We start from the raw sequence: 15273 nt of genomic DNA on the forward strand, positions 1-15273 counted from the left end.
ATCATCAAATTTCTTCCATTGAATAGAATCAGCTGGATGTCGGTACATGCCATCGCATTTCCTCTCATCTGCATGCCATCTAAGATTCTTAGCATCGTCTGGGTTTGCAAACAAACGCTTCATCCTTGGAATGATGGGAAGATACCACATAACCTTCATTGGGGGTCCATGCTTTTCCATGTCATCAATAGAATCATCATCTTTTTGTTTCAACTTATAACGTGATAACCCACACCTCGGACAACTTTTCAACAATTCAAAATCTTTCCGGTATAATATACAATCATTAGGACATGCATGTATCTTTTTGTACTCCATACCCATTGGACAAAGAATCTTTTTTGCCTCGTAATTACGATTAGGTAGACTATTTCCCTCTGGAAGCATATCCTTCAACAGCTGGAGCAATTCCGTGAAGCTTTTATCAGTCCATCCGTTTATTGCCTTCAAATTCATCAATCTTAACACCGCCAACAACCGTGTGAAGTTAGTTGATCCAGGATACAAAGGAGTCTCTGCATCTTTTGACATACTTTCATATCCATGCGCTTTTGCAAAACACTCAGCTCCCACATCACGAATCATGTCCTCCAATCGATCATCATCTCCATCATCGTGTACTGCTTCATCCATGGTAGAACCCACATATTCTTCAGTTACGGAAACACGTGGTAAATTTAATAATTCACCATGCCATGTCCAAGTTGTATAAGATCGAAGAAACCCATCACATAGCAGGTGTTCCCTCATGATATTCACATCCAGTATCCTTCCATTCAAACAGTTAACGCACGGACACCTGATCTTTGCTCCATCATGACCACTAATAATCGCGTTACGCTGCGCAAATTGTATAAATTCCTCTACTCCCCTTTCGTACTCATCACTTATACGAACAGCATTAATCCAACTTCGATCCATTATATATTCTGGAATATAGTTAGGATTTTCTAATAATTAGTATTCTCTTCAATCTCACACATTTGCCGAGGGTCGAACACCCCCGGACTCAATCCAAACACGATATTTCTATTCTAAAAGTAACAATAACTAACATAACATAAAACTTTTATTAAAATGTAATTAACAACTAACTAAATATTTCACTTCTAAAATTAAAATTCTAGAACAAAGTTTAATACACTATAGAATTATAATTTCATAAAGATTAATATCATATTCATTTTTATTTAAGTAAAAGTAGTTTAAAGTGACAATTATAAAAAATAAATGATGCCAGGAAAAAAAAGAAAGATATGCAAAGAGAAAGTGCAAAAAATAAAAATAATTACAAAAATAGAATTTATATATAATATAAATTTAAGAAAATAGAAATTATATAATACAAAAATTCAAAATACACACAAATATATAAATTATTAGTTATTAGTTATATACATTCCAAGTTATATTAGTTATTAATTAAATATATATTATAATACAGAAAAATAAAAATTCAAAATATTAAATATGAATTCAAAATTTTAAATATAAATTCAAAATATTAAATAAATACAACACCAACCTTTAGGTTGATGGTGATCGGAGACGAAGACGAAGGCGTAGGCGAAGGCGTAGGCGAAGGCGGTGGCGGAAGCAGTGGCGGTGACGGAAGCAGTGGCGGTGGCGGAGCAGAAAAAACCAGAGAACCAATAGAACAGTAACCACCTATATGCAGAAAACGAGTAAGGAAACGAAATGACAATGCCAAGGAAGTGAATAATGACAATGACAAAAACGAAAACGAAAACAAACGTTGAAGCAGAGAGAGCTGAAACTTACAATGCAAAGCGGAAAGAGCTGAGAACGTTGAAACGAAGAGCGGAGAAGACGAAAGTGAAAGTGAAAACCAGTGGCGCGCTTCTATTTTTAGGGTAAAATTGATTTACAAATGCGGTTCTAGGGTAAGACCGCATTTGTAATTCATTCTGAATTGAATTACAACTGCGGTCATACTAAAGACCGCATTTGTAATTCAATTCAAAATGAATTACAAATGCGGTCTTTTCTATGACCGCAGTTGTAATTCATTTTAATTGATTTACAAATGCAGTCTGACCCTAGAACCGCATTTGTAAATCAATTTAATTACAAAAATGCCACCGCGTTTTTTACAAATGCGTTTAAACGCAAAGCCGCACTAAATAAATAGTCGTTGTTTTCAAATTTTGTACTAGTGAGTTATATTTATGAACCATTTTAATGATTTTCAATCGATTAATAAATAAAGAAAAAATCTATAAACTTATATTTTTTTAGGTTTTGGATTTCAAAGTTAACTCATGACTTAAAAGCCATAGCTTTTGTTTGATGTAGACTATGAATGAAGAAGAAAGTTGCAAACAAAATGGCAAGAAAGATCAATGGAATGCAGAATGAAAAATGCATTAAAAGTGGATAACTTTCTGAGTAAGGAACCATGAGTTCTTAACATATAAATACAAAAGTTCGATACCTATGGGGTCCATGAGCAAATGATTGAGATTCCTGCTGCTGCACCAACATTGCAAGCTTCCAACAAGCACAATGTTACAGTAATAATGCACAAGCAGCTTTGGTTATTATACTCACAACTGCCACTACAGATGAACAGGTTGAAACTTGAAATGTAATTAACTGTATTATTCAGCCAATTAGCTGTTGGAAAGAGACAAAGAAAATTTGAAACAAAAGGGATATAGTGAAAAGGTTGTTAAGAAATTAAACAGTTTGATAAGGACCTTAGCGGTGTCTCCCATCTTAAGATACTTCTAATTAGGCCAATGTACCTACCAGAAAAAAGGGTTCATTTTGAGTTCAAACCTCAGCACGTGTGTTCAAGAGCCAAATTACAAAAAGACAAGGGTTTTCAAAGATAAAAGTGGCATTCCTATTTCTTTAATCTGCAACTGCATTAACAAATGACACCTTATGTGATGTGAAGTGGCAACAAACTTGGAAAGGTTTTGTTATATATATAAAGTATTCCTTCAAAGGGAATATCACCAGTTACTTATATACTCAACCCTTTTCTTCTTTTACATTTCCATCTCTTTTTCATAATCAAGATCAACCGCCACGAAGAAACGTACATATAAGACAAGCTAGCACCCTCCTCCACTAATTGGTGAATGGTGGAACTAAGCTGAAAGCCAAGTTCTTTCCTCACACCTTCTTTCTCTGTTTATGCATGTATCTGAGTCATTCAATATATATGTATGCAGCTATCCAGTTCTTGCATTAAACTGATTTATCTTCACATTTCTTTCCAGATGATGACATGAAGGAGATTTAGTTGTCCAAGGGTTGGAAAGGGCTTCCCTGTGATTCATGGGCTATTAAGGCTTTAAGACTGCAATATTACTGTGAAGGGTGAAGTCCTTTTTGGAAGGTATTTGGTTAATATTTTAGCTTCTGCAAGAACTAATTTAAACACTGCATCAATTAAATATACCACTTTCCTCTTAAGACTAAGCAATACCCCTATCACTTATATGATTTAATTGTTTGAGATATATTCTTGATTTTGTCAGTTAACTAGTTTATGTTAAACAGTGAAAGTGCACGCTCAAAGGATCTTAAGCGTAAAAATAGTAGTGTTTGACCCTAGAAACAATCCAAAGGAAAACTTGTCAAAAGGTGCCATTAGAAGGGAGCATTTTGAAAGGCTACACAATTGGCTAACAAATAAATAAATAGGTAATATCTATACTTAAATTGGTTTAGTAGTGACAAACAATGCATGAATCCATATATATATATAGTGTACTATAGGGGAGTTTAGCAAAGAGATGGGAGATCATGGTGCAAGGTTGATGGTCCTCTAGTGTCAAAACAAGACAAACATGTGATTCAGTAAAGATGTTGTTTGCATTCTCCTTGTGCAGTATGTGGTATAAAAGGAACTGCAATGAGGTGGCTCTAAAATCTAGCTGTTGCAGCTGCTCTGCTACTCATTTCTCTCTCACTTTCATGAACTGTCACATGTAGACGCTGCAGAAATAGTTCCTTCACATTTCACGGGTTCTCCTTTTCCCTGTGCGTTTTGTGAAAAATGTTATTATACTGTCTTTGACAAACATTCTGGTTCAACCCATCTGAGGGATCACTCTCTGCAACAAATTAGTCAAACTTGGTGCTCAAATTGATGGGTCCATGGTGGTGACATTCCTGTCATCTCATACATAACTTACAATACATATTTGCTTCTCAAATAAGAGTCTTCAAATTTTGACTTCCTTTGATTTGCAAATCTTTTTTGTTAATGATCCTTTTGTGAAAATAAACACTTTTTTTCTGCTTTTTGAGCCTTAAGTAAGGAATGGAACTTATTCATGAAACGCACTTTGTTTTGTGTGTTTTCACCCAAATAAAACATTGAGATTCCTTCAAGTGTCTTTTTCTTTTAAAAGTACCAATCATACTTAAGCAATACCCACCAATGAAACTAACGGGTCCACAAAATTAAAAATTTTAACCAAAAACTTATATTAGTTAATGAATCATATAAGACCCTTCTTTTTGTGAGTGGATTTTTCTTTATAAAGAAAGTGGTGCACTTGGAAAAACATTTTACTAGGAATTACATCGATTTGCGTATTTATAAATAAAGTGGTGCTATGGGAAGTAACTGCCTTTATGGACCATAAAACAAAGTTTTGGTTTTGGGATGCACACATACTGTTCTCCATTAATTCTCACATTCTTTTATCCAACTTCAATAAAATACTTATATAGGTGTTACACAGAGAGATAAATAAATAAAATAAAAATTTACACAATTGTTTTATTAGATTTATTGTTATGACCTTAGCTTTAATCTGTGGTCCTTTTGGCTCTTGAAATTGAAGATAAGGAAATGAATAGTACAGAAGGAGAGTCTAATAAATTTGATTTTGACAGTTTTAAGACAAAGGGATCCCATGTCTTAAAAAAAGAACACTTCTACCCTTACAAGGGACGTTCTGTCCCCTCCCCCTCCTATTAATCACACAATTGCATTCACCTACATTCATACTTTATATCTTTCTTCTGAAAAAAAAAATACTTTATATCTTTCTTTATTTTAATCATTTTACTATCTTTAAACACAAATATTTTAAAAAAAATTAAATAGGATAACAAATCAACATCGTTAATGAAAAAATTATAATAATTTTTAGAATATCATTATAGGTGTTAACAAATTGATCAATATAATAAATTTTAATTGAATGCTCTTTATATAACTTTTTTTTTATCTAAAGTTCATTAAGATAGTAAGTTAGAGAATCTTGTATATAAATATGTTTTGAAATTGGAAGTTCCATAATTTTATTATTAAAAGTGTGAAATTATTAGACCTATCATAAAAATTATTTAGATGATAATGTATTTACATGCTCTTGTTTATACTACATAAAACAATTATTTTTCCTCCATGAATCCTATGATCAATCATTTTGTTTTTTTTTTTTTTGAAAAAAAATTGTGTTTCTCTCTCTAATATTATCATATTGTAGGTCCTAAAATCATATACTTAATTTTTTTTTGTGAGTGTAAAGTACGTTGAACCTTTGTTACACCTACTAGCCTCTGCTAGCTGTTTGCTTACATGTATACTTCCACACAAGACACATAATAAAACAAAAAAATTCTGACTTTCGCACTGTTACAAAATAAAAAATTATTGATATATAATATCATATTGTTATCCAAATTGAGGAAAGTTTGTGTAGATTAAAAAAATGAAAATATCATATGTAAGTTATGTAAGATTGTTAGGGAATATTCGTTCCTTTTATCTCTAAATTACGACTGCGAGAACTGCAATTAAAAATACAACTGTAACTGATTTATCTCCATAATCCACCATTTAAGAATTTATATATGTTTTTCATACTTAATTATTTTTCTCCATTCCATAACCCACCGTTAAACTTTATAATTACTCCTGTGAAAAAACTGTAAAATTAAGATTTTATATTAGATTATAAGTTTATGAATTTAATTGTTTGAATTTATAAATTAAACAATTAACAATACAGAATATCTGTAATGTTTATCTCTTCCAATGGAAGATTTTTTTTAAAAGAAAAAACTTGTGTTACGTCAATTTTATTGTACACGCTTTGTTTGATTTGAAGGTGTTGTTTGTTCATCTATGGCGACCCTGTTGTGTCACGAGGTGGCACACACTTTTTCTTTCACACACACGGACACGCTTCTCCCATAACCTTTTCCTCTTCTGTCTTTCTTCTGCATGGCACTGCCACCGTCACCGTTTCACACAAACAAAGCCTATTATTCTTCTCTTTTCTCAATTTTTCATCTTTTTCTCATCTCTCATCAGACACACCCTTTTCAGTGATGAAGCAAAAAACGCCATCTTCACCAATCACTGCAAGAACTGTGTTGAAGAAGCAAGGTGACAGCAACAAGTCCCTGCAGAGTCCACCGCAGCCACGCCTCAGAGCTTCTCCCAAGGCTCCAAAGTCACCACCAGAGCCATCAACCAGAGCCAAGTCAGTGCCCACGGACTTGAAGGACGTTTCAAGGGCCAAGAGGGGTGCTGTTGTGAGGTCTCAAAAGGGTCGGGAGGCTGAGGAGGCTAAGGTTGTCGTTGTTGCTCGGTCACGGCGAAGGCTTGGGGATTTTGATTTGAAGAAGAGTGAAGATGATGACCCTGATGGGAAGAAGAGGAAGGAGTTGCAGGAAAAGCTTGAGGTGAGCGACAATTTGATCAAGAGTTTGCAATCTGAGGTGCTGGCGTTGAAGGAGGAATTGGATAAAGTTAAGAGCTTGAATGTGGAGCTTGAGTCTCAGAACACAAAGCTCACTCGGAACCTTGCCGCTGCTGAAGCTAAGGAAGCTACTGTTGGCATTGGCAACAGTGGAAAGGTGAGAATTTGTTATATTTTACCTCAGAAAATATGGATTTTGAAGATAAACTATTACATTTTTCCTGACCACCATAGTCCTAGTTAATCTTTTACATGACACATAATCCGAGCTTTGTTAATTTTTTGTCATGAATTGACAAACTCGACTATCTGTCACTCTTGATGATTGATCGAGACCATGGTCATGAAGAGGTTTAGGACCATATAATAATTTCTCAAACTTTGAATCTCCTTCTAAAGTTCTAACTATTGTAATTTTGTTATTGGGTTTTAATCCCAAGTGTGGTTAATTCGATTATTGCAGTCATCAATCACTGTTTGATTGGATTTTTCATGTTGTTGTGAGTTGTTTACACTTATACTGGTACAAAATTAAGATCATGTGTCTGTTTTATGCATAAAAATGTATGTCACTGACATCTTGGAAATGAAACTGTTTTTTTTTCTTGGATGAAAAGGAGTCAATAGGAGAACACCAGAGTCCCAAGTTTAAAGACATACAAAAACTCATTGCTGACAAATTGGAACTGTCTAGAGTGAAAAAGGAAGGTGCTCCTGAAGTTAATTTTGCTAAAGCATCAATTCCTTCACCAACCCCGAGTTTTTCCATTTATGAAACTATAAGTATAGGAAGAAAATCTCCACCCAATTCATGCCTGCAGCCACTTCCACCACCACCACCACCAATTACGAGTTTAGGAAGAAATTCTGCACCGAGAACATGCCTGCAGCCCCCTCCGCCACCTCCACCGCCTCCAATTCCATCTCGGCCTTCAGCAAGATTATCTAACACCCAAAAGGCCCCTGCAGTTGTTGAACTATTTCAGTCCTTAAACAACAAAAATGGAAAGATAGACTCAAAAGGACCAGTGAATCATCCGAGACCAGTAGTTATTAGTGCACACAGTAGCATTGTGGGAGAAATTCAAAACCGTTCAGCTCATCTCTTAGCAGTAAGCTTTGCATTCAATGTATTTTTAACATTGAGATGTGTACTATTATTTAATGATACTAATAACTCACCATCCTTTCCAGATAAGGGCAGATATTGAAACAAAAGGAGAGTTCGTTAATGACCTCATAAAGAAAGTAGTAGATGCAGCATTCACGGATATTGAAGAGGTCTTAAAGTTTGTTAACTGGCTTGATGGAAAACTATCATCATTGGTAAGTTTCTAGCAAAATTGTTTATCTGGGAGACTATTACTGCCGCTTGAGCAGCCAATTCATATAATTATTTATCATTTAAGATATCAAATTTTGTTCCACTTATAACACACAGATTAAGCATAGTACTAAATCTCCTTAATTTTATTAAATTTATTTGTAATTTCCTAGGATCTTATTTGTTACGTTAATATTCTTTACACTCTTGTTCTCCTTTTGTAAGGTATAACTAAGAAAATAAAATTAATGACAGAAAACTAGAATTATTTATTTTCTTTAAAAGTGACTTGTAACAAGAAATGGAGGCAATACTTTTATATGGACTCTGAAAGATAACTTCATTGATTTAGCATTTAACGTCATCTTCCTTTCCTGTTCCCAAGACAAAAAATGGTATATTATATCCATACTTTCCTGTTCATTGAGTTGATCTGCTGCATTTAGTTTAAGCCTTCATAAATGATCTAATCCCTACAAGGGAAGGTGGTTTTATGCAGAAATGCATGAGTTAAGATATTGAATATTAATGTTTAGTTTAATAGTGTACATCTAATGAAGTTTCATCAGAAAATGAAACTGTACTACAAGATTCATAAAAGTATGCCACTGTTACGTAGTGTTGTAATCAGGTGGCACAACATAAATTATAACTGTTTTTTTTTAAAAAGTCAAAGGATTGTATCCTGTATTCTGCAGGCTGATGAGCGTGCCGTCTTGAAGCATTTTAAGTGGCCTGAGAAGAAAGCTGATGCAATGAGAGAGGCTGCAGTTGAGTATCATGAACTTAAAATGTTAGAACAGGAAATTTCCTCCTACAAGGATGATCCTGACATTCCATGTGGGGCTGCGTTAAAAAAGATGGGCAGCCTATTAGACAAGTTAGATATATCTATCCAGATAATGTTCCTATTTATTATTAATCACTGTTAAGACATTTACAGGTCAAGGATGCTAACTCTGTCTCTCTTTACATCTCATTGTAACAGGTCTGAGAGAATCATACAGAGGCTAATCAAGCTACGAAGTTCAGTAATACATTCATATCAAGTGTACAACATTCCAACTGCATGGATGCTTGATTCTGGAATAATGAAGAATGTATGATTTTTATGCTTTAACTTTGAAATGAAAACATTGACTGGACATAGTATATACCTTTGAAACGAGATCAATGTTCAATATGCAAACATTATTTGAATGATATTGTGATTGTTTAAAAGCAAGTCGCTGTGATTCAACCTTTCTGCGATAAGTCTCATACATCCACCATCAATTGTTTTGCTTTTAGTCATGATTAACAAATCCAATGAAGTATGCATTTTGTTTTGGATGTATTAGTCCAGAGTCTGTTTACTGCATGACTTAGAAGATGTGGCTATCTAATTTGTTTGTAGAGGCATATTATATGACTTCCTCTTTAGAGATAGAAAATCCATTTTTATTCAAAATATTGTTACTGATCACCAACAACTACAGGAGATGACCATACATTTCCAATGATCATAATCCAAGTGTTTCTTATCATAAGTCATTTGCATTTATATAAGCATGCTTGTTTCTTATGCTTTTTGTCTTCTCTTAGGGCCTGTTTGGAGGATACTTCTCCATAAACACTTCTAGCAGAGAAAAAATAAGAAAAATGAAATTAGTTTTCTCATAGACTAAAACTGATACATGAATTAAAAACAGGATTTTTGAGAAGCCAATAGGAAATAACTTCTACAAATCAGCTCGTGCATGAGCGCTAATTGTAGCTTATAGAGAAACTAATTTCATTTTTTTTTGCTATTTTTCTCTCATGGAGAAACTTTTGAACAAACCCTTTGAAGATTTTTTTTTCTTCTTCTGTTGTTGTCTTTGGGAATAAATAGGAAAGTGTGCACATGCTAAATTTACATTGTAAAACTTGTGTTAATGAGTGATATATCATCTATATGCAGATAAAGCAGGCTTCCATGACCCTGGTCAAAATGTACATGAAAAGAGTGACCATGGAACTTGAATCCATTCGCAATTCTGACAGAGAATCTATTCAAGATTCTCTTCTGCTTCAGGGTGTGCATTTTGCATACAGAGCTCATCAGGTAATTGTGAGCATCTTTCTGCAGATTTTTTGTCATGACTTCTGATTTTCCTCGGACTCTGAGGGTTGGAAATGTGTAACTAGTAAATGTTCAGAAATTTGTTACTAGAGCACATCATAAGTTGAAGCCCTAAACTCCCCCAATAACTACACCAAAAGAACTAACCCTTGTACATGTTATCAGAAGACCACTCTCATTGAATGAAATATTTACCTTTCAAAATATGTCTCCTCATGTACCAGGCTGTCACACTTATTTTGGCATGTTTTTGTAGTTTGCTGGAGGATTGGACGCAGAAACAATGTGTGCTTTTGAAGAGATGCGACAACGTGTACCAGGACACCTAGCAGGGTCTCGAGAACTTTTGGTTGGCATACCATAATCATGGTAAACCACTGTTATTTTATGCTGTTACTAATGCTTACAAAAGATGGGTAATTCATTATTCTTTTTCTCATCTCCAATGTCAATGGTGGTTAGACATCAAGAGATTCTGAAGAAAGAACACTCCATAGTAAGGTCAAATGGCTAATAATCTGTCAGCTCCCAACATGTCATAACCTAGGAATAGGGTCTTCAGTTCAGGGTAGTTTAATTTCAACAGTGAAGTCTGTTAGGTGCATGTAACAAAGACAATGAAGAAGAAGAAACTGTGCCTTTTGAAGGTGCATGTGATTAATGTTTATCCAGTCACTTTAAAAGTATAACAGTCATGTTCAATTTGTGTAGAGCTTAGGAAAAACACTTTTGAAGCGATTTCCACCGCGTTCTATAGGAAAAATTACGTTCTTTTCATTTAAGATTGAAAATTTTGTGCCTGTAACAATCATTCTGATTTGGAGTGAAAGTAATGATAAAAACTTCACTGATAATTTTTTATCATCAAAGTAAATTCGATAGTAAATATATATATAAGACTCACTCACTTCTTTCAATAATAAATGGACATTAAATGAAAATAAGAGAAAAATAATGATCAGTTCGAATGATTAATTTCTTATTGAAAGTGTGAAAATCACATTATCTATGTTTGTTTCAACATAAAAAAAAATTATCTTAAATTACTATTTACCAAGGACAGAAGTATATTTTTTATTACTGCGGTGAAATTTACGATGTGTATAGATAAATTCAATTCTGAAACAGTTAGTAAAGATTTTCACATAATAATTCAGTAGAAATTATTACAAAAATTAAATTTAAAGTAATTACAATAAATCAATTATATTTATTTGAATAGTGTAAAAATATGCATTTTTAAGTATTTTAATTAAATTTTCTATTAATAAAGAAAAATTCAATATAAATAGTAAAAATTTAATAAAAATATTATATATATATATATATATTAATTGAATTGAATAAATTTTCACATTAATTTAAAAATAATTCAAGCTGAACTTGATATACATCTTATACTTTTAATTGTATTTGTATAATCAGGAATTATGAAATTATAGCAACAAACGATTTTTTCAATGGTCTTATTTGTAAAAATACTTTGTTTTGTAAGATATTCATGAGTACATGAAGTATGACTTAATATAATTTTTTTATTTATAGTTTTTATTATATATATATATATATATTTATTTTATATTAAATATAAATATTACACAGAAAATAAAGTTATTTGATAAGACTTTAAAAGGTTTATACATTGATAGCATAAAAAAATTACATTCTTAATCAATCACAAACTATGTAAAGAATTGCGGTTTAACGATATTGGTATCTATACCTTTATATAAACTTTATTCCCCTCTTAACTGTTTTTCATCTTTTTTTTCCATTTTATTTTTATATTAATATTTAATCTTATTATTGTAGTGGGGCGGTTTTGAATTGAAAGAGAGGTGGAAGAGTGGTTTTGAATTAAAAAAGATGTGGAGAAACAGTTATGAATTGAAAAACAGGTGGAGGAACGGTTGGTTTATTTTCAAAATCAGTTACATTTTATTGATATTTTATATATTAATATTTTATTTTATTTTTTTTCTATTTCTATTTTATTCTTATTTTTATTATTTTGTAACTTTTTTTATATATAATTTTTTTAAAAGAATAGTTAAATATAAAGAGAATTCTCATAAATAACTATTTTTGATTATTTTGTAGAAAGTTTTAAATTTAATTTTTTATTTGTTGTTTTTCTTTTTGAATCAGGAGAACGGTTTTTCATTTTATTTACAAAATAATTTGAATCAACAAAACGATTAATTTATTTACGAAATAATTTGAATCAGCATGACCAGTTATTTATTTGATATAGAACAATTTATTTCTATTTTATCTTTATATAATATTTTATTTTATTATTCTATTTTAGTTCTACTGTCATTTTGTATGAGTAGTTATCAAAGCAGATTTTTTAATTTTAAAAAAATAATTACAGAGCAGTTGATAGATTTTTTTTTAATTTAAATAAAATATATTATTATTTTTTCACTTTTTACTTATAATTTCATATTTGTAATTACTGATTCATACTATGCTTAACTATAAATCTATACTGACAATATGAGTGTGTAAATAATTATATCATTTATTTAATTTTAATATTAAAAATAATTATATATAAATAATAAAAATAAAAAAGTGGATACACTTCCCACTAGTACATAATAACCGCAATCTAGAAAGTTTTACATAATGTGTAATAATTTCTTAATTTATATTTTAAAAACAGATGTTACATTAAATAAATTATTTTCGAATAATTCGAATATTATTAAATAAAAGTTATACCAGTCTTAAAATAATTTGTTGCAATGTATTTCAAACGGCAAAATAGAAGTCACAAATTTTTTAATTCATTTTTTATTTATATATATATATATATATATATATATATATATATATATATATAGATAGATAGATATCAACACATTCTTTATATTTTTAAATTTTTAACTAATTAAAAAATTCTGTTAAAAATATATTGTTTGATTTACATGTATTATTATTTGTTAAGATGTTTATATTGTCTATCTATTAAAAATATTAAATATAAATTTAATAGTAGTAATTATTGTTATAAGATGAATAATGATTGATTATTTCGTGTTATTTTAAAAGATTTACAGTTAAAAGTAAATTCTAAAATTACTGTTAAAATAAGATAAGAGATAGATTTAGACAAATCGTTATCCAATGGAGATAAAATTAGAAGAGATCTCTATCTGTCACAACAAGGCACCTTCTAAGCCCACGTGTCTTTTAAAACGGTGACGCGTCAGCAAAATTCCAAACACATTTCGCCACTCTGGTTACATGTTCACCGCAGGATGCTGGGCGGTTCATCCAACGGCCAAGATCAAAATTATTCGTGCGCGGAACGAAAGATAAACGTGGGAAGCCCAAACGGTCACGCGCCCACCAGATGGAAAACAAAAGGATGCGCCACGTCAGAAAGAGCCAATGAGAGAGAGCCACGTTACTGAAAAAATTCAAAAGAAAAAAAGTTGTTTAAAGAAAGAGCATATAGCAACCAAGGAAGGAGTAGAAAGGAGAAAAAGCACTTTGCATCGTTCTTCGCCGTCGTCACGCATGGAGATTTCTGGCACCGTTCTTCGTCATGTCAGCTATGTCTCCGGCCCTGGTATCCACACGCGTTCCCGTGGCGTGCCTCCTCGTGTTGCGGTGAGAATGGGAACGGGTTCTGGCTTCTGTGACGAGGGGCATCTGCAGTATTACCAGAACACCAAAAAGGTTCTCTCTCCCAAGAAAAAGCTGAAACTGCTGAAGGATTTCTCCAAATTAGGGTTCGCCTCGGATCCTCAGAAGCTTTCCATGTTCTATGATCTTCAACAAAACCTCACCTCGGTACACTTTCCCCCCTTTTTATCTTGTTGCTGTTGAAAATTATGTGTTTATCCCTTGCTTGCTCTCCCATAATGATAATGATAATAATAATGTTTTGTTATAATTTGATTTCTACTTGATCAGTACTTTACGAATTTGACCTCGTTCTGTTTTTTTTATTTCCCTTTTCAAATTATGCACTTTCAGATGCTATGGATGAAATAATATCCCACGATGCGAAAATTTTTAAGGAGATCAAAATTTTTGAATGTATATTTGCGTATGAAATAGGTCTATCAATTTTTACAATAACTATATTAACTGTAATATAAACAAAAATATTTAGAACTCTAATAATAATGATAATGATAGTTGAAGTTTTTCACCCAATAAAATGTTTGTTGTTTGACCATGTGCAGGATGCGGGCGATGTGTTACTGAGAGAGTTGGAAGCCGCAAGAGCAAAGGAGAAGGAAATGAAGAAAAAGAGGAAACATGAGAAGAAGGCTAAACTCAAAGCCTCCAAAATGAAGAGTGAATCTTCATCTTCATCTTCTGAATCAAGTGACAGCGATTGTGGTTGTGATCAAGTGGTTGACATGAACAGCTTCAGAGCTGGTGTTAGTGTTGTTGCCCCTGCTGCACCTGTGGATAAATTCCTGCTACCCAAGACCACCCCCATTGTTGAGGAGGAGAATTCTCATCGTGATGCCATGGAATTGTGCTCTAAGAATGATATCTCTGTTAGCAGTGTTAGAGATGGTGGTATTAAGAGAGAGAATTTTGTAGTTACCACCAGTTCTGAGAAGAGGATTGAGGTCTGCATGGGTAACAAGTGCAAAAGATCAGGAGCTGCTGCATTGTTGCAAGAGTTCGAAAGAGTGGTGGGTGTTGAAGGTGGTGCTGTTGTTGGATGTAAGTGCATGGGCAAGTGCAAAACTGCTCCCAATGTGAGAGTTCAGAATTCTATTACTCATAGCCTTGCTGAGGGACTTGATGATTCTGTTAAGATTCCTGCCAACCCTCTGTTCATTGGGGTTGGCTTGGAGGATGTGGATGCCATCGTTGCTAGATTTTTAGGGGAAAATCGCACAGATATAGGAATGGCAGCTGCAACTACGGCTACTTGATGTTGTGGAAACAACTGGTGTGCTATTGATAAATGTATATATACGCTCGCTTGTGCAGGAAGAAACATTATTAGCAATCGTTTTTTCGAGTTTTTCATTCTTGTATATATAAACTATTTGATATATGATAATGAATCCTTTCCTTGTTAATTAGAAAGTCATTCCATTGTTTAACTCTTGTACAATAATTTAGCAGCAGTTAACCGTTCCACTTCGCCCACAGCAACA

At 32.7% G+C, this 15273-nt stretch overlaps 2 protein-coding genes across 4 annotated transcripts; both read left to right on the plus strand.

Annotated features, from left to right (window-relative positions):
- The first annotated feature begins 3030 nt into the window (after positions 1-3030).
- On the plus strand, positions 3031-10818 carry LOC137807093 (INCREASED PETAL GROWTH ANISOTROPY 1-like protein 2). Of its 3 annotated transcripts, XM_090300662.1 has the most exons (9): positions 3031-3135; positions 3252-3370; positions 6326-6858; positions 7319-7813; positions 7896-8027; positions 8724-8905; positions 9014-9125; positions 9968-10111; positions 10386-10818. In XM_090300662.1, the coding sequence occupies exons 3-9, from the start codon at positions 6328-6330 to the stop codon at positions 10491-10493; spliced, it is 1704 nt and encodes a 567-aa protein (XP_090156788.1). In that variant the 5' UTR covers positions 3031-3135; positions 3252-3370; positions 6326-6327; the 3' UTR covers positions 10494-10818. The 3 variants fall into 3 exon arrangements, with proteins under 3 accessions (XP_090156788.1, XP_090156789.1, XP_068463644.1); XM_090300663.1 differs by lacking the exons at positions 3031-3135; positions 3252-3370 and adding an exon at positions 3535-3678; XM_068607543.2 differs by lacking the exons at positions 3031-3135; positions 3252-3370 and having other exon boundaries at positions 5884-6858.
- Positions 10819-13489: 2671 nt separating this feature from the next.
- Positions 13490-15202, plus strand: DGAT3 (diacylglycerol acyltransferase). The gene is made up of 2 exons (XM_068607549.2): positions 13490-13936; positions 14335-15202. The coding sequence occupies exons 1-2, from the start codon at positions 13532-13534 to the stop codon at positions 15043-15045; spliced, it is 1116 nt and encodes a 371-aa protein (XP_068463650.1). The 5' UTR covers positions 13490-13531; the 3' UTR covers positions 15046-15202.
- Positions 15203-15273: the final 71 nt, after the last annotated feature.

The sequence above is a fragment of the Phaseolus vulgaris genome, chromosome 3 (assembly GCF_051622355.1).
Source record: "Phaseolus vulgaris cultivar YP4 chromosome 3, ASM5162235v1, whole genome shotgun sequence".
NCBI classification, from domain to species: Eukaryota; Viridiplantae; Streptophyta; class Magnoliopsida; order Fabales; family Fabaceae; genus Phaseolus; species Phaseolus vulgaris.